Raw genomic sequence first — 20,133 nt, forward strand, 5'->3', positions numbered from 1 at the left:
GTGTGAGATGGGACTTAAATAACTATTTGTAAGATGTTTAAAAAAATAGATTATCTCTCTGAGTAAAAGAATCGCATAAATAACTTGATTGTGTTTTTATTTGATCCAATAGCCTTTCGTAGAATAGATTTAGTAAATACTAATAACTCTTGGATAGAAAATTAAAATAAAAAAATCCATTAAATAATGAACTATTGGCTCTAAGCCATCTCGGATGATGAATTAATAATTTAAAGTAATTTTTCTTTTACTTATTCTTGATAAATCAACATTTATATATAGATATAGGAGGATCTATAGTTACGGCACTGCTCTCTTGTATTTGCATGTTTCGGCTGATTTCTTGACTACTGTCGTTAGCTTCGGGTTGATCCTTCGGATTTATATCGAGGTTAGTTTACTTCCCAACAAAAACAAAACTGAAAAAGAGAAAGGGAAATAGAAAGAGAGGATGAAAAAAATGAGAGAGAAGAAATAAAGGAAGAGCCACGCACGCACGCAAGGAGTGTACTTGTCCAAAGCGTGGGTTGGAGTTGAAACACGTGCAGAAACGGCCGTTAGCGGTTTCGAATTGTCGACCTTGGGTTTGGGTTGATTTGGCGTTGGGGCCGCAATTTTTAAACGGCGACTCCCTCTTCCTTAGCCGTTGTAGACCCCATATTTCTTTCCCTTTCTGTTAAATGAATATTATATATTATTTAAGTTTTAATCCTTTTTTTCCTTTTACCTATGTAAATCCACTTCCCTTAACCCCCTTTTTTTTATATAACCTCCCTCTCTCTCTCACAAAGCGAATATAAACTATTATCTGCTATTCTTTGTGAGAGATAATCTGCAGCAAATTGAGTTTTTATTTATTTAATTTTTTGTTAATCTGATTTACAGAGAGAATCGGAGGGCAACAAGCTAAAATCTTCATTCTTTCTTATCCAATTTGTAAGACATTTTTCTCATTCTCTTTTACGATGGCTTCTTGGTTCTTTTTCTTCTTTTTTCTCATTTTCATTGTTAAAGCTTATGGGTTTTTATTTATTTATGCTACCTTTTTTTATTTCCTTTCTGGGTAGTGGTCATTTTTTTTGAAATAAAGGTGATTTTTTTAATGTCCAATTGTATTGATTTCAGTGAAGGGTAGATCTTTGTTTTGGCCTTTTTGGAGCCAAATTTAGATTTGGTTTCCACTGCTGATTTGATGAAAACTGTAACATGTGATTGCCTCTTAATGAATTTCTCTGCTTTTCTGTACTTCTTATCTTTTCATGTCTCCGTAGTCACCATAGGTGTGAATTGAAAAGATCTGAATTCTAGATAATTATCATTGCTTACTAATGTGGTGGAGTTCAGCTTTGCTTATGAGTACTAAATGTTTTGTGTATTTGTTTATTAATTTATTAAATATTCTTGGTTTTGATTACAAGATTGTTCTTATTATGCAAGTTGTTTCAGATGATAAACAAGACTTATGATCTATCATTCTTGAAAATGGTTGCATTGTTTTGTCTTTGTCTTTTGTTAGTTATGATCCTTCTTAGTTTTGGGTTGATAGAACTGTCCTATTCTTTGTCTTTTAAATTGAGTTCTTTTTGGAATTCCTTGTGCTACATACGAATAGGGTTTTGTGAGATATTCAGCTGTTAGTTTCTACAGGAACTACACATTCATTTACTTATTGGATTTTATGGAATTTTATGATATCTGAAATCACAATTTGTGATGCTATCATTCTTTTTTTTTAAATGAACATGTAGCTAAATAAGTATATCTTTATTATGCAGTAACTGAGGGTTGTTATTTTCCTTATTGACTGATCAGTTTTGCATATAATGAAGAAGAAAGGTAACTGTCCTGATGCTCAGATTACTTAATTCTGACCAAGATCATGTTGGAGGGTCCATCATATCTTGTGTCAAGGGATTTTCCAAGCTCCTGCGAGCAAGAGAGCAAGTGGATTTATAACACTTTTCATGTAACCGAGCTCGCAAGAAGCAAGTGCCAGATGGAAGATGGAGAAGACCAGATGATGAGAAAAGTTCTCAAGCCACTCGAAGGTGATGAAAACAAGGGGGAAAAGGAGGATATGTCCCTTGCCCAGTTTGACTGTCCAGATAACCACCGCCACGCAGGTGATCATTCAGAAACAAGTTTACTGATCCAGCAGCTTGGGCAAGACATCTCAATTAACTGTCTCCTCCGCTGCTCAAGGTCTGATTATGGTGCCATTGCATCTTTGAATAAGGGTTTCCGCTCTGTTATTCGGAGTGGTGAACTGTACAAGTTGAGGCGTGAAATGGGAATTGTTGAACATTGGATTTACTTTTCTTGCAGCCTTTTGGAATGGGAGGCTTTTGATCCAATTCGTCATCGATGGATGCATTTGCCCAAAATGACCTCTAATGAATGTTTCATGTGTTCAGATAAGGAGTCATTGGCAGTTGGGACCGAACTTCTTGTTTTTGGAAAGGAAATATCATTCCATGTTATTTATAGATATAGCATTTTGACTAACACGTGGTCATCTGGGATGAAGATGAATACACCCCGGTGTTTGTTTGGATCTGCCAGCCTGGGCGAAATTGCAATTCTAGCTGGTGGTTGTGATCCACATGGGAATATTTTGAGCTCTGCAGAGCTTTATAATTCAGAAACCGGCAAGTGGGTGACCATTCCAAACATGATTAAAGCAAGAAAAATGTGTTCTGCTGTATTTATGGATAGGAAGTTTTATGTTATTGGTGGAATTGGGGTTGGGAGTGCAAAAACGCTGACATGTGGGGAGGTGTATGATCTGAAGACGAAGATGTGGCATGAGATACCTAACATGTATCCTGCACGAAATGGAGTGGCTGGAGCAACTGAAGCACCTGCCGCAGCTGAGGCGCCTCCACTAGTGGCAGTTGTGAATAATGAGCTGTATGCAGCTGATTATGCAGATAAAGAGGTGAGGAAATATGACAAAGAGAAGAACTTGTGGGTCGCACTAGGGGGACTACCTGACCGAGCAGTCTCTATGAATGGTTGGGGCTTAGCGTTTAGGGCCTGTGGGGATCGACTAATTGTTATTGGCGGACCTAGGGCTTTAGGTGAAGGGATGATCGAGCTAAACTCTTGGGTTCCAAATGATGGCCCACCACAATGGAACTTGCTTGCAAGAAAGCCCTCTGGCAGTTTTGTTTATAACTGTGCTGTGATGGGATGCTGAAATGTGCATCCAGTTTTGGTGGCACTGTGATGCTGTACAAGTCCTTTTTCTACTGGAACTTACAGCTCTGTCCTTCAAGGAGAATGTCTTCTGGGTAATCTCTGCCTTCCTTTTGTGGGAAATTTCATGCTTCATGTAGATGGAGAAGGTCTGGAGATTTCTCTGCCTTTATAGTTTTATCATGTTTAGTTGCTTTTGACCCCCCTTTCTTTTTCTTTTTCTTTTTGGGGTCACAGAATTGTTCTTTTATTTCAGGGTTTGTCAAAGGTTGGTTTTGGGTTGAACATGCACAGTTAAATAATTTCAAGTCCCAGTACATTTTAGGTCGTTTTCAATATCCACCAAGTTTCTTTCGCTAAGTATTGTTTCTCTCATGTTGATTGCTTACTTATTTAATATGTTAAAAGTTATAAATAATGACATTCAGACCCCATTCAAAAACAAGTAAAAAAAAGGAAGGGAAAAGTTATCGTACAAAACTAAAAAGGTTTAGTCTGTTGGTTTTTAACTAACTACTGCTTCTTTTGTTTATGAAGTTTTTATACTCCAGGTAAATGACTTCTTGATAGATTAGTAGATTTTAAACTCGTTAATGACGATGACTGTGAATAAGAAATACATTGTAGGAGAAATACTGAGCTACATTATTTGTTCTCTAATTTGATTCATATGGTCTGCAAATATCTTTTGATCAGTTTTAAGAGCTTGATAGAACAAAGTAGAAAATATATCACTAAGATCAACAAGTAAATCAGGTTCGTTAATTTGAAAAATGGGGATGAACATTTGGTCAATACGAGATGGATAACCTTGTTGGTACGACCTATGAATTTGTCCAATTAAGCATGCCTGTGAAAACTTTCTTTAGCTCAAAATACGTTAGGAAGGGAAAATAACGTGTCAACTCTCAATGAAAACTATACGGCAATTCTTATAATTTATTCTTATTTCAGCATTGATATGGTTATAGTCAAGGAAATTTTCTACTGTATTTTATTTCTGTGCACAGTATGCAACTTCTAACATTGTACTTTATCACTCTGTTCCAAGTAGGTTCAATGGCTTGGCTTTCTCTTTTATATCGGTTCACCAAGATACAGAAAACCTTTTCATGATTTTCCTGCAGATGTATGAACCTACAGCAGATTGTGCTTTGTGATACTGTTGATTGGACATATTTGGAAAGAAGAGTTTCTCTTTGATCAATTTTCTCTGGAATTTAGAAGCTTGCAGCCATTATTGCTTCCATATATGCACGTTTCTATTGACCCTTTGGTTGCAAACATTTAGATGGATTCGGATCCTAATATTTTGTGAGCTTGCACTTCATATTCCTAACAAACGTTCACATTTCATTGAAGTTCTATTAGGTTCCATTGCCCTTTATCCATAATTGATACTGAAAGCATTATACTTTGCTTAAGTTCTATTTGGTTGCTTGTTTCTTTATCCGTAATTGATGGTAAAAGCATTATAGATTGCTTGCTTCATGGATTTATGGCTTTTAGTTATCTTTCAGTATAAATCTTCATTTACATGGGGATGCATCTGGAAGCAATTTCCATGAATAAACCCATCATTAACTATATCTAATGCAAAAAACTTTTATAGATGTTTGTTAACTCTGTATTTTTTCATTAAAACCTCTTTTACTTTCTCTTTTTTTTTTTTCTGAATTTGCTTTGGGGCACTGAGTCGGGATGCTATAGTTTTTCTTCCTTCTATGTTCCTGGAACATAATCAAAGCTGAGGATTTGTTAAGATGGTGAGTTCATCTGTTTCTGTTCTATGGATTGAACAGCATGCACCTTTTCCTTCCAAGAGTTGTAATTCAAAGTAGGAAGTTTGCATGAACAACAATGCAAATCAACTGCAAAGTGATATCTTATACCTATATACGAAGATTTTTGTTAAAGGCGTGCACAAGAGCAAAGGGCTTGGTGCTGTCTCTTTCACAATTTACCTGTAGTTTTTTGTGTTTTCCGGGGGAAAGAGAAGAAAACAGTTAGAAGATCAACATCCTAAGAAGTATATATCAGTTTTATTTTTACTTTATGTTGCTATTGATCTATATTTATATTACTAAAAGTAACATTAATTTGCATTTCTTTTGCAGATTCATGTTTTGATCTTGGGCATCAGATGTATATGACAACAAACTAGAAAACTTGGGATCTATGTTGCTCTGGCTCTTGATTTTTCTTGAAGCACCCGTACCTGACATCCTTGTACTATGCATATTCGGACATAGGTACGAGGATACAACTCTACAAGGATACTCCAAATACATGGGAAAATTTTAAAGAAGCCGTCTAGAACACATATCCGTGTCTACTCACACATGAACTCGTGTAACATAGCTTCGGGTATATGGCTGGTTGGATGGTATTATAATGCACATGAGAAGACTGAAGATAAGCTGCCGAAAAGGAATTTAGTTGTCTTACATACATAAATGCTTACAGGTAATCTTTTGATGCAAAGCAAAAGAAAATTTTGCTGAGGATTGGATATTAGCTTTGCGAGAATCCATTACTTTAAGAAGGTTGGTGAACCATTTTGGCTAAGTCCTAGATGCTTGTTTACAGGTGATTTCTTATGATGGAAAATTGCCCTCTTTTCCCTCATTATGGTGGAATTTCCTTTCATAGATAGAGCTATTCAATGAAAATTTACCAACTATCAGTATAAGCTTTTAGCCTATAGTTTTCATATCTTTACCATGCAGGATTTTTGTTTCATTATGCTTGGTACAAATTTATTGCTGTTTAATGTTCAGTATAGATCTGCGAATGTCGTATTTTAGTTATTTTTATGTATCTGCTTATGTTAATTTACTCTACTAATGGTTTCTGCATGTTTTTTCTGCTTTTTAATTGGGAAAGTGGTTATGAAAACTCAGAACTAATTTTGCCGTACAAAGTTTGGCAACTAAGTGCACCCTTTTTCCTTTTAATTGTAATTGCTGGCACTTGCTTCTGAACAAATCTTTGTCACTCTCAGTCTGCACCTGCATGAAAATAAAGGTTGAAAGGAAATGATGGATCATAATTGGTAACCAACAGTGAAACAAAAGGATAATGATCTTATTTTGCATTTGAGGAGAGGCAGAAACAGCGAGATTTTCAAAATTGAATTGATGGTCGAACCGGTTAGATAATCAGTTTTCGGTTTATTCGGTTTGATCGGTTTGTCTGGTCTAATCTCTTATTTTGGAACGGTATTTTGATCGGTTTCTGATACAATTTGGTTTTGAAAACAGTGAGAAAAGGAGAGGCCACAAGCTTTCAATAGGGTATTGTCAGGATGATGATGATGATGCGGAAACTTGAGATCAACAATTTGAAGTTTGAATGGACAATTCAAAGTGAGTCGAAAAGATGGTTTCTTGAGATTACTTTATGCACAAGTTATCTTGATTAAATTCGAGAATTACCGGCAAGCAAAAGATAGATTAGAAGATAGAAAAGATGTAAACTATCAAGAATCAAAATACTTCAAGGAAGAAGCATCCTTGTGTTTTTGAAACGATTGGATCTTTTTGGGCTCCAAGTTACTTGAAGAAAAAGGAATGAAATTTTAAAAAATTGAATAAGAATAAGAGTTAAAATCAATAAAATTAGAAATTAAAATAAATTAAACAGGAAACAAAAATAAAATGGAATATGGAATGAATAAATTGAATTGATAAAAGAATGATGGAAGAATGGAGATAGCTGGATGGATACTAGGAGCTGCAAAAATTGAAAACCCGACAAGAATCTTCAAGCAACTGTTAATCAACCCTGCAAGGAGTGGATCTTGGTAAGTTGAAATTATGAAAAATTTCATCAAATAATTCTTGAAAAAGGATTTGTGTTGAAATTACTATCAAGAAGAAAACAACAAAATAATCTTGAAGATAAAAAAAACTCTATTAAAGTAATTTTATTGAAAAACAAAACTAAATTTAACACTTTAATTACTGGCTATACTTTCCTTTAAATAGGATGTCAACAAATTTAATGATATGGAAGCACTTACATAGAAATACATTAGGAAGAAAGGTAGATGAACGGAAAAGAGAATTGGAGAAGCAGATTGAGTTTTCATAACCACTTTTCCTCCCCAAGCCTGCTTAAGAGGGACAAGAAATAATGATTTTGAGAAAAAATTAAGCAAGCTGTTGGTTGACAGTTGTGTTTAAAACGACTGTTTCATTTAACGGATACAGACTTAAAACGCACCGTTTTGGTCACTAAACAAACTGACTAAAGCGCATTGTTTTACTTAAAACTAAAACATAAAAACTGCAACGTTTAAACTAAGGAAACAAAAAGAAAACTAACAAACATAACAAAAATTTAAATACAAGCCCGTTAAACATTCTTCTTGTATTAATTACCTTATCTTCAAAAAGGATCCTTGTCCTCAAGGATCAAATAGTGGAAATTGTTGCTACAGATCCTATAAATTCTCCCAAGTAGCATTCGTAGGGAAGGTATTGGCCCATTCCACTAAAACCTCAGTTGCAGCCTATTCCCTTTCCTCACTGTCCTTCTAACCACCACTTGAATTGGCTCCTTGAGGCTCCATCTGTTCCTACCAGTGGCAGATTAACTTGTGCTAGGGCCTTCTCAATATATTTCTTGAGTTGGAAAACATGGAAGGTAGGGTGAATCCGAGACCTCTCTGGTAGTTAAAATCGATAAGCGACCTTTCCAACTTGAGTTTCTATAGCATATGGACCAAATTATTTGGAAAGAGCTTTCACCTGTCTCCTCATAGTGTGTCGTCGATAAGGTTGTAGGTTTAAGTATACATAATCCCCAACTTGAAACTCCCTATCACCCCTTCTACGATTAGTTGTCTGTTTCATTTGATCTTAAGCCCTCTTTAAATGAAACTTGAGAAACTGCCTTGTTGCCTCTCTTTGTTGGAGATTACGGTCCACAGGAAAAGTACTAGCTAAGTAGGGCAAATGGTGTGGTGGCTTTTGTCCATATAGGGCCTCATATGGTGTGGATCTAATGGCTGAATGAAAGGTGGTGTTGTACCACAATTCAGCTAAAGGTAATCACAGGGACTAGTGTTAAGGCCTTTCACCAGTCATGCATATCAAGTATCTTTTTAAACATTTATTGAGAACCTTTATCTAACCATCTGTTTCAAGATGGCAGGCTGTGGACATGTGCAGGCTTGTGCTAAGCCTCTTAAAGAGTTTTTCCAACATTTGTTAATGAACACTTTGTCTCGATCTGACACAATCGAATTAGGTATGCCATGTAACTTGTAAATGTGACTAAGGTATACTTGAGCCACTGTCAAAACTGAGAATGGATGAGATAAGGCCAAAAAATGGCCATACTTGGTCAATCTGTCCACCATCACCACAATGGTATTCTTCCTTTTTGAACTCAGTAAACCCTCTATGAAGTCTATGTTGACTACTGTTTAAGCTCGATTAGGCACTATTAAAGGTTGTAAGAACCCTGGATGAGATACATTGTCACATTTACAGCTCTGATAAGAGCCATATTCCTTTACCCAATACTTGATTTCCTTAGAGAGACTTTTCCAGTAAAGAAGCCCTGCCATTCTATGTCTAGTATTATAAACCCCTGAATGACCTCCCACTACCCCTTCATGGAAATGTTGAAAAAGATCATTCCTAAGGTTGCTACAATCCCCAATGATACGTGATATTCATGACAAGTTTTAAAAATTTATAATTAATCGTCTTGAAACTAACTATTATCACGATGAAGGCACGTGTACCTATCGAACAGTAGTATAGCTTTAGCAAGACTGAATTGTCGAACCCAAATGAACCAAGAGTACTAGTAAATTACCTTCTTTTTATTATCTAGCCTAAAAATTAAGGGGTTTGTTTATCTAAACTAATTAACTAAACTAAGGATGCACAGAGAGAAAATTGGGGAAAAGCTTTTGAGAAAACTCGATTGATTAAGACAATACCCAAGGACAAATCCACCTAGACTTCACTTGTTATTTGACTCTGAATCAGATGATTTATTCATTTTACTTGATCCGTAGAAATCCTTAAGTTATATTATTATCTCTCTCGAGTCTAACAACGTCTAACCCTAGGTTGATTAATTGAAATCTCTTTCTAATTAACACCTAGTGTTGCATTAACTCGACCTATGGACTCCCTTATTAGGTTTCACCCTAATCCGACAAAATCTTATCACCCTATCTCTAGGCATCCAATCAACTCCGCTTAATTACGACAAATTTACTCTTACACAGGGTCTTTTCCTCCTCTAAATAAGAGCATTAACTTGAATCAATATCCTGGAATGTAATGGCCTAAATTCAAGGTTATCGGAACAATGGTTTCGTAACCATAGATCCGATTTAAAGAGAAATTTATTTCAATATTTTTGCTTGAAAATTGATATGATAGGAAAATCGTATGAAAATATTGATAGGAAAATTTTATCGATTTAGTGATTAGTTAGAAAAAGAAATTATTGAAGAAATTGGGTAAAATAAGGTATCGGGACCTCTATCTCGTAAAATCGAGTCAAAAATAATTTTATAAATATTTATGAGATGTTATTAATGTGGTATTAAAATTTCGTTAGGAAATTTTAATGTTTGGGTAGTCAATTAAATGAAAAAGACTAAATTGTAATAGGTGTAAAAGTTGCTAGAGTGATTAAATAGCTTAAGAGTCTAATGAGAAAGGATTTAAAAGGCAATTAGACCCAAAAGTTATTTGGGATGGACGGCAAGGGTATGAAATCAGCAGAAAAATTGATAAATTAAGGGTAAAATTGGAATATTGCAAAATTAACTAAATAAAGCTAGGACTAAATAGGAAATATCTAGATTACTCTTCATTTCTCTTCAATTCCAGCAGCTAAAAACGCCATAGGAGGGTTCTCTAAGCTGGTATTTCATAATTTTTTCACCAAGTGAGTTAATCCTTGCCTTTTTCTTGTAATTTTTGTGTTTCTAAGACTTTTACAACTAGGTCCTACTATTAAATTCATTAGTTTTTGATTTCATGGATGAAATTGAAAGTCACCATGGCTGAGTGCTGTAATTTTATGATGAAATAGAATGAAATTAAAGCTTTAATTTGTTTATGAGATGATTTTATTAGGCAATTTCAATGGAAATTGATTTTTAGGACCTAATTGTGAAAATGTTTGGAATTAAAGTCTATTGCTGAAATTCTGATTCCTAAAGGTTGTAAATTAGTTTAAGGAGATAGAATAAAATGTTAATTGAGAAAAATCAGCTCAGTTGAGAGGCTAATTGAGCAGGGACGAAATTATCATTTATTAAAAGCTTAGGGGAAAAATGGTAATAAACAGCTTGCACTAAAACAGTTTGGACAGCAGCAGTAGACTAATTTTGAAAAATCACCAAAAATTGTAGGAATGGAATTAGAAAATGAACAAAATATGTAATTAAAGCTTATTGAGTCTAGTTTCTCATAGAATAAATATTGTAAGCAAGGGATTTGTAAATTTTGAGATATAATGAATTTTGTGAGACAAGGTCAGAATGAATTCGGGTTCCCCTGTTCTGACTTTGAAAAATTATAAAAAAATTGAATAAGAATAATTAGGGACTTAAATTTATATGTATAGAATTCTGAATGAGTCTATTTTTAATAGAAACAAACGAGAACATAATTTGAATTCTGTATAAAGAGATAATTTATTTTTAGTGAATAAGGGTCAGAACTGTCAGACAACAGAACAGGGGTGACTTTAAAGAATAAACTGTACTTATTGGATAAACTAAAAATTCTGAAAATTTTATGGTAAAAATATATATGAGTCTAGTTTCAGGGAAAATTAACAGATCTTAATTTGGAGATCCGTAGCTCAAGTTATAAATAATTTAGTGACTATGACTCAAGTAGACAACTTTGAATGAACTATAAATAATAGTTGAATTATAAAGAATGTTGCATATGAACATGAAATGTATTAAATTGATAATTAAATTTATTTATTTAGATCCGGAAGGATCAAATACGAAGCTAGATCGAGGAAAGGAAAAAGTTCGGGATTAGTAGATTTTTATTGTTTACAAACAAGTATCAAGGTAAGTTCGTGTAACTTGAATTATATTCTTAAATGCTTGAGATTGTATGTTATTGATGTGAATATGATTTGAATGTTCATTGTATGAAAATTAATGAAACATTGATATATTTGATAAAATGGGAAGAAATCCCGGTTGAATGAAAGGAAAATTTGATGGATCTCTGAAAAGGAATTGACGGTAAAAAGGATCTAGCCCGGACGGGTGATCCTATCCTGATATAGCCCTCCCGAAGAATATGTGTAAAATGGATTTAGCCCGGACGGGTAATCCGAATTAGCGTCTGAATTTAGCCTTGACTGGTAATTCAGATCCAAGCTCATTAGAGTAATTGTCGTTGAAGGGGATTTAGCCTGGACTGGTAATCCCGACAATACTCTATGAGTTTATATTGCAGGGGATTTAGCCTGGACTGGATTTAGCTCTCTGAAATGGAAATGTGCGCATATGAATATGAATTGACGGACCCGGAAATGTACACTAAAAGTGTATCTCTGAAAATCCATCGAAAATTCCAAGCAATTCAACGGGATAAATATGGAAAAATAACAAGGAAATGGAAATCATGGTATTGACGAGCTCATCAATCATGGTATATATATTATTGATACATGGAAATTATTGTACTAACTTGAATGTTGAGTTTGTGCATGTTAGGGTAATAATGCATTGAATGGATATATGAATGTTTATTATATTGTATTGAAAATATTAGGTAAGTATAATTCTTGTTACATGAGCTTACTAAGCACAAAGTGCTTACCCGCTTCCTTTTTCCCTGCTTTTGTAGTGTTAAGAGCTCGGAGGTCGGATTTGGTCTGGAGACACATCACATTTATCAACCTCGAGATTTCGGTATATAAAGAAACTTTATTTTGGAAATCAATGGCATGTATAAGCTAACAAAGTAAATGTTAACGTGAAATGAATGTAAAGTTAGCCATTAGTATGGTTAAAAAACCTGGTTATAGATATGTGATGACGTTATCTTATATAAATGCATGAATCTATCATGAAAATATGTTGAATTGATTTGGTTGATGTGGATTGGTCTCGATTTAATATTACAGGGAAGGCTAGATATTTATAAAAGGGTTATATTGAATATAAAAAAAAAATTAATTCGCAAACTCCGGTAATGTCTCGTACCCTATTCCGGTAATAAATACGGGTAGGGGTATTACATTTATTGGTATCAGAGCTACGGTTTAGCTGGTTCTAGAACCGATGTAGCAAATACGAGATTAGCTATACATGCCATTTAAATTATTATTGATAGTGTGATATCTCCTGACCATTTAAAATGTGTTTTTCTTATAGTAATGTCATCCGACCGAGCTCAATTTGAGGAAACTGGGAGTCATGCTCCGGCTTCAGTACAAAGAGAAGAAACTAGTAGTAGAAGGCCCGAGACAGAGGGTCGAGGGGAGGAGGCAAAAACAACCTTCTTTCAAATGATGAATGAATGGTTTAATCAATACTTAAGAACTAACCTCAGTAGTGCACAAGTTCAAGCTCCCCTCCTGCTCCTCCACGGTTCCGAGATCCCACAAGGCAGTGCATGAATCACGTCGAAAGGAAAGCTCCAGAGATAAAATTCGAAAATATGGGGCCTAAGAATTTTGAGCTGAATTCTGGTTAGAAAACACTATCGGGTTCTGGAAGAATTATCTTGTACACCAGAAGAGTGTCTGAAATGTGCCGTCTCACTGCTAAAAGACACAGCTTACCATTGGTGGAATACTAAAGCTTCAGTTGTTCCGAAAGAAGAAATTACATGGGAATTCTTTCAGACCGAGTTCAGAAAAAAATATATCAGCCAGAGGTTCCTTGACCAGAAAAGAAAAGAATTTCTTGAGTTGAAACAGGGTAACAGATCAGTATCTGAATGTGAAAGAGAATTTGTTCGATTGAGTAAATATGCTCGAGAATGGGTACAGTCAGAAACTGAAATGTGCAAACGATTCGAAGAAGGGTTAAATGAAGACATTAAACTACTGATCGAAATTCTTGAAATTCGAGAGTTTGCTACATTGGCAGAGAGAGCTTATAAAGCAGAAGAATTGAGTAAAGAAAAGAAACAGGCTGAGAGGGAAGCTCGAATTTTTAGTAAAAGACCGATGGGAAAATCCCAGTTTTCTGCTTCAAAGAAATTGAAGAAATATTAGGATCGTTCTACTTCAGCCATTGGGTATTCGGGCAAAGAGCGAAGTTCTCAACGCACTAATCCAAGGCCTTCTACTCCATCAGTGACCAGTGTTGGCAGTGTTGGCACTCCTAAACTGAGATGCCAGTACTGTAATAAAGCTCATTTTGGTGAATGCCGATTTAAGAGTGGGGCTTGTTACCGATGTGGTTCTTTTGACCATTTCCTCAGAGATTGTCCTAAAAGGGTTGAAAAAGAAGTTGAACATATATCGAAGCCGAGTAATCTAGTTTCGAGGGGCAGACCACCTCGACCATCCGGTAATGTCAGTGGTAGTCGAGGAGCTACAAAAGATACTATAGGTAGGCCTGAGGTACGAGCACCTGCTTGGACATATGCCATTCGTGCGAGAGAAAATGCTTCAAAGACCCGATGTTATTATTGGTACATTTTTTTACTTGATAATCGATATTCTTGCATTGATTGATCCCGGTTCTACGCATTCATATATATGTGTTAAACTTGCAATTGTTAAAATTTATCTGTTGAACCTCTGAATTTGTGGTTAAAGTCTCGAACCCCCGGGCGATCGTGTTAGTGGATAAAATTTGTAAAATTGTCCATTGATGGTAAGAGGTTATTGTTTCCTACCGATTTGATGTTACCGCCATTTGATGAATTTGACGTGATATTGGGTATGGATTGGTTAACCCAAAGATGATGCGATAGTAAATTATAAACAAAAATATATTGTGCTAAAATGTCGAATGGTGAGTTGCTCGGGTTAAATCTGATCGAACAGAGGGTTATCGATATGATTTCATAATGGCGCAGATGCAGGTATGTCAAAAGGGTATGATGCTTACTTGGCTTATGTACTCGACACCAAGGTATCTCGAGTCAAAGATACAGGCGATTCGATGGTATGTGAATTTTCGATGTGTTTCGAGAAGAATTACCAGGATTGCCACCAGAAAGAGAAGTGGAATTTTCTATAGATTTGATTCTGGGAACTACTCCGATCTCCATATCTCCGTACCGGATGGCTCTTATAGAATTAAAAGAGTTAAAGATACAGTTGCAAGAGCTTGTTGACAGGGGTTTTGTCCGACCGGGTCATTCACCTTGGGGTGCTCCGGTTCTATTTGTGAAAAAGAAAGATGGGTCTTTGAGATTGTGTATCGACTACCGGTAGCTTAATAAAGTAACCATAAAGAATAAGTACCCGTTACCCCGGATTGATGATTTATTTGATCAGCTGAAAGGTGCTACTATGTTTTCAAAGATTGATCTTCGATCGAGTTATTATCGATTCACGGGTAAAGGAGTCGATGTGCCAAAAAAACCTTTAGAACCGTGTACGGGCATTATGAGTTTCTAGTTATGCGGTTTGGGCTAACTAATGCACTGCAGATTCATGGATTTGATGAACCGGATATTCGACCGTATTTAGACAGATTGTAGTAGTATTCATTGATGATATTTTGGTTTATTCTCGGGATGAAGAAGAACATGCGAAACATTTGAGAATTGTGTTGCAAATTCTACGAGAGAAGCAATTGTATGCTAAATTCAGTAAATGTGAATTTTGGCTTCAAGAAGTGGGTTTTCTTGGACACATTGTATCTGCCGAAGGCATCATGGTAGATCCAAGTAAAATCTCAACTATTGTTAATTGGAGTCCACCGAAGAATGTATCTGAAGTTAGAAGTTTCTTGGGTTTAGCTGGTTATAATCGGAGATTTGTACAGGGATTCTCTATGATAGCTTCTCCAATGACTCGATTATTGCAGAAAGATGTAAAGTTCGAGTGGACTGATGAATGTCAACAAAGTTTCAACCGATTGAAAGACCTATTAACGAAAGCACTGTATTAGTGCAAATGAACCGTAAGGAATTTGTTATTTACAATGATGCCTCATTAAATGGTTTAGGTTGTGTTTTGATGCAAGAAGGTAAAGTAATAGCCTATGCTTCAAGACAACTTAAACCACATGAAAGAAATTACCCAAGACATGATCTTGAATTAGCTGATATTGTATTTATACCAAGATATGGCGGCATTACTTGTACGGTGAGAAATGTCATATTTATACTAATCATAAAAGCTTGAAATATTTGATGACACGAAATATTTGAATTTGAGACAATGCAGTGGCTTGAATCGATAAAGGACTATGATTTGATTATTGATTACCATCCGGTAAGGCTAATGTTGTAGCGATGCTTTGAGCCGAAATCTCTGTTTGCTTTACGAGCTATGAATACCCGGTTATCATTGGTGATGATGGTTTAATCTAGCTGAATTGAGAGCTAAACCGACATTTTTACAAAGAAATATGTGAAGCTCGGAAGAATGATGAGAAGTTACAGTTAAACAGGCACAAGTGTGAGTCGTAATGATTCGAATTTCAGATTGGTTCTGATAATTGTTTATTATTCAGAGGTAGGGTATGTGTACCTCAGAATTCAGAGCTCATACAAAAGATTCTACGCGAGGCCCACAATAGTACTATGTCTGTACATCCGGGGAGTAATAAAATGTATAATGATCTGAAAAAGATGTACTGGTGGTCGGGAATGAAACGTGATATCTCTGAGTTTGTATCAAGGTGTTTAATATGTCAACAAGTTAAAGTTGAACATCAGGTACCTTCGGGGTTACTTCAGCCAATTACTATACCGGAATGGAAATGGGAAAGAATCACTATGGATTTTGTATTGGGGCTACCTTTGTCTCCGAGGAAAAAAAATGCTATTTGGGTGATTGTTGATCGATTAAGAAAGTCAGCTCACTTTATTCCGATACGTATGGATTATTCTTTAGATAAACTAGCTGAACTGTACATATCTGAGATTGTCAGGTTACATGGAGTGCCTGTCTCTATTATATCAGATAAAGATCCCCGATTTACGTCTCGTTTCTGGGACAAATTGCAAGAAGCCTTGGGCACTCAGCTGTATTTCAGCACTGCATTTCATCCTCAGACAGATGGTCAATCTGAGCGTGTAATTCAAGTATTGGAAGATATGCTCCGATGTTGTATACTAGAGTTTGAAGGTAATTGGGAGATGTATCTACCTTTGATTGAATTTGCTTACAATAATAGTTATCAGTCTAGTATTAAAATGGCTCCGTATGAAGCTTTGTATGGTAGAAAATGTAGAACACCATTATATTGGACAGAGCTCAGTGAAAGGAAGATACATGGGGTTGATTTGATCCGAAAAACAGAAGAAAAAGTAAAGGTTATTCGAGATAGTCTAAAAGCAGCTTCCGATCGTCAAAAATTATATGCCGACCTTAAGCGAAAAGAGATTGAATTTCAAGTCGGTGACAAGGTATTTCTGAAAGTGTCTCCTTGGAAGAAAGTTCTTCGATTCGGTCGAAAGGGTAAATTGAGTCCAAGATTTATCGGGCCCTATGAAATCATAGAAAGAATTGGACCGGTCGCTTATCGATTGGCATTACCACTGGAACTTGATAGAATCCATAATGTTTTTCATGTATCTATGTTACGATGATATCGATCAGATCCTTCACATGTTATTTCTCCGATAGAAGTAGAGATTCAATCGGATATGACTTACAGTGAAGAACCAGTCAAGATATTGGCACGGGAGACAAAAGAGCTTAGAAATAAAAAGATAAATTTGGTGAAAGTATTGTGGCAAAAGCACGGGATTAAGGAAGCAACATGGGAAACGGAGGAGGCAATGAGGAAACAGTACCCATACCTCTTTACTGGTAAGATTTTCGAGGACGAAAATCCTTTAAAGGGGGGGAGAGTTGTAATGGCCTAAATTCAAGGTTATCGGAACAATGGTTTCGTAACCATAGATCCGATTTAAAGAGAAATTTATTTCAATATTTTTGCTTGAAAATTGATATGATAGAAAAATCGTATGAAAATATTGATAGGAAAATTTTATCGATTTAGTGATTAGTTAGAAAAAGAAATTATTGAAGAAATTGGGTAAAATAAGGTATCGGGACCTCTATCTCGTAAAACCGAGTCGAAAATAATTTTATAAATATTTATGAGATGTTATTAATGTGGTATTAAAATTTCGTTAGGAAATTTTAATGTTTGGGTAGTCAATTAAATGAAAAGGACTAAATTGTAATAGGTGTAAAAGTTGCTAGAGTGATTAAATAGCTTAAGAGTCTAATGAGAAAGGATTTAAAAGGCAATTAGACCCAAAAGTTATTTGGGCTGGACGGCAAGGGTATGAAATCAGCAGAAAAATTGATAAATTAAGGGTAAAATTGGAATATTGCAAAATTAACTAAATAAAGCTAGGACTAAATAGGAAATATCTAGATTTCTCTTCATTTCTCTTCAATTACAGCAGCTAAAAACGCCATAGGAGGGTTCTCTAAGCTGGTATTTCATAATTTTTTCACCAAGTGAGTTAATCCTTGCCTTTTTCTTGTAATTTTTGTGTTTCTAAGACTTTTACAACTAGGTCCTACTATTAAATTCATTAGTTTTTGATTTCATGGATGAAATTGAAAGTCACCATGGCTAAGTGCTGTAATTTTATGATGAAATAGAATGAAATTAAAGCTTTAATTTGTTTATGAGATGATTTTGTTAGGCAATTTCAATGGAAATTGATTTTTAGGACCTAATTGTGAAAATGTTTGGAATTAAAGTCTATTGCTGAAATTCTGATTCCTAAAGGTTGTAAATTAGTTTAAGGTGATAGAATAAAATGTTAATTGAGAAAAATCAGCTCAGTTGAGAGGCTAATTGAGCAGGGACGAAATTATCATTTATTAAAAGCTTAGGGGAAAAATGGTAATAAACAGCTTGCACTAAAACAGTTTGGACAGCAGCAGTAGACTAATTTTGAAAAATCACCAAAAATTGTAGGAATCGAATTAGAAGATGAACAAAATATGTAATTAAAGCTTATTGAGTCTAGTTTCTCATAGAAGAAATATTGTAAGCAAGGGATTTGTAAATTTTGAGATATAATGAATTTTGTGAGACAAGGTCAGAATGAATTCAGGTTCCCTGTTCGACTTTGAAAAATTATAAAAAATTGAATAAAATAATTAGGGACTTAAATTTATATGTCTAGAATTCTAAATGAGTCTATTTTAATAAAAACAAATGAGAACATCATTTGAATTCGTATAAAGAGAATTTATTTTTAGTGAAGAAGGGTCGAATCATTGACAACGAGCAGGGGTGACTTTAAAGAATAAACTGTACTTATTGGATAAACTAAAAATTCTGAAAATTTCATGGTAAAAATATATATGAGTCTAGTTTTAGGAAAATTAACGCATCGTAATTTGGAGATCCGTAGCTCAGTTTATAAATAATTTAGTGACTATGACTCAAGTAGACAACTTTGAATGAACTATAAATAATAGTTGAATTATAAAGAATGTTGCATATGAACATGAAATGTATTAAATTGATAATTAAATTTATTTATTTAGATCCGAAAGATTCAAATCTGAAGCTAGATCGAGGAAAGGAAAAAGTTCGGGATTAGTAGATTTTATTGTTTACAAACAAGTATCAAGGTAAGTTCGTGTAACTTGAATTATATTCTTAAATGCTTGAGATTGTATGTTATTGATGTGAATATGATTTGAATGTTCATTGTATGAAAATTAATGAAACATTGATATATTTGATAAAATGGGAAGAAATCCGGTTGAATGAAAGGAAAATTCGATGGATCTCGAAAAGGAATTGACGGTAAAAGGATCTAGCCCGGACGGGTGATCCTATCTGATATAGCCCTCCAAGAATATGTGTAAAATGGATTTAGCTCGGACTGGTAATCCGAATTAGCGTCTGAATTTAGCTTTGGTGTAATTCGGATCCAAGCTCATTAGAGTAATTGTCATTGCAGGATTTAGCTGGACCGTAATCCCGACAATACTCTATGAGTTTATATTGCAGGGGATTTAGTCTGGACTGGTAATCCCGCTGCAAGGTTGAGGTTCGCGGGAGTGTGCTCTCTGAAATGGAAATGTGCGCACATGAATATGAATTGACGGACCCGGAAATGTACACTAAAAGTGTATCTCTGAAAATCCATCGAAAATTCCAAGAAATTCAACGGGATAAATATGGAAAAATAACAAGGAAATGGAAATCATGGTATTGACGAGCTCATCAATCATGGTATATATATTATTGATACATGGAAATTATTGTACTAACTTGAATGTTGAGTTTGTGCATGTTAGGGTAATAATGCATTGAATGGATATATGAATGTTTATTATATTGTATTGAAAATATTAGGTAAGTATAATTCTTGTTACATGAGCTTACTAAGCACAAAGTGCTTACCCGCTTCCTTTTTCCTGTTTTGTAGTGTTAAGAGCTCGGAAGTCGGATTTGGTGGAGACACATCACATCGTCAACCTCGGGATTTCGGTATATAAAGAAACTTTATTTTGGAAATCAATGGCATGTATAAGCTAACAAAGTAAATATTAACGTGAAATGAATGTAAAGTTAGCCATTAGTATGGTTAACAAACACAGTTATAGATATGTGATGACGTTATCTTATATAAATGCATGAATCTATCATGAAAATATGTTGAATTGATTTGGTTGATGTGGATTGGTCTCGATTTAATATTACAGGAAGGTTAGATATTTATAAAAGGGCTATATTGAATATAAAAAAAAATTAATTCGCAAACTCCGGTAATGCCTCGTACCTTATTCCGGTAA

General features: G+C 34.9%; 1 protein-coding gene across 5 annotated transcripts; it reads left to right on the forward strand.

The window, feature by feature from the left end:
- Window positions 1-235: 235 nt before the first annotated feature.
- Window positions 236-6,800, forward strand: LOC108453810 (F-box/kelch-repeat protein At1g74510). 5 transcript variants are annotated; one of them, XR_008285765.1, is made up of 5 exons: window positions 690-936; window positions 1,813-3,347; window positions 3,455-5,227; window positions 5,316-5,664; window positions 6,462-6,800. XR_008285765.1 is itself a non-coding variant. In XM_053030771.1 (3 exons), the coding sequence occupies exon 3, from the start codon at window positions 1,880-1,882 to the stop codon at window positions 3,197-3,199; it is 1,320 nt and encodes a 439-aa protein (XP_052886731.1). In that variant the 5' UTR covers window positions 236-391; window positions 886-936; window positions 1,776-1,879; the 3' UTR covers window positions 3,200-3,558. The 5 variants fall into 5 exon arrangements, 4 of the variants coding, with proteins under 4 accessions (XP_052886731.1, XP_052886730.1, XP_052886733.1 ...); XM_053030771.1 differs by lacking the exons at window positions 5,316-5,664; window positions 6,462-6,800 and adding an exon at window positions 236-391 and having other exon boundaries at window positions 886-936; window positions 1,776-3,558; XM_053030770.1 differs by lacking the exons at window positions 5,316-5,664; window positions 6,462-6,800 and adding an exon at window positions 237-391 and having other exon boundaries at window positions 886-936; window positions 1,813-3,558.
- Window positions 6,801-20,133: the final 13,333 nt, after the last annotated feature.

The sequence above is a fragment of the Gossypium arboreum genome, chromosome 7, assembly GCF_025698485.1.
Source record: "Gossypium arboreum isolate Shixiya-1 chromosome 7, ASM2569848v2, whole genome shotgun sequence".
Taxonomy (NCBI): domain Eukaryota; kingdom Viridiplantae; phylum Streptophyta; class Magnoliopsida; order Malvales; family Malvaceae; genus Gossypium; species Gossypium arboreum.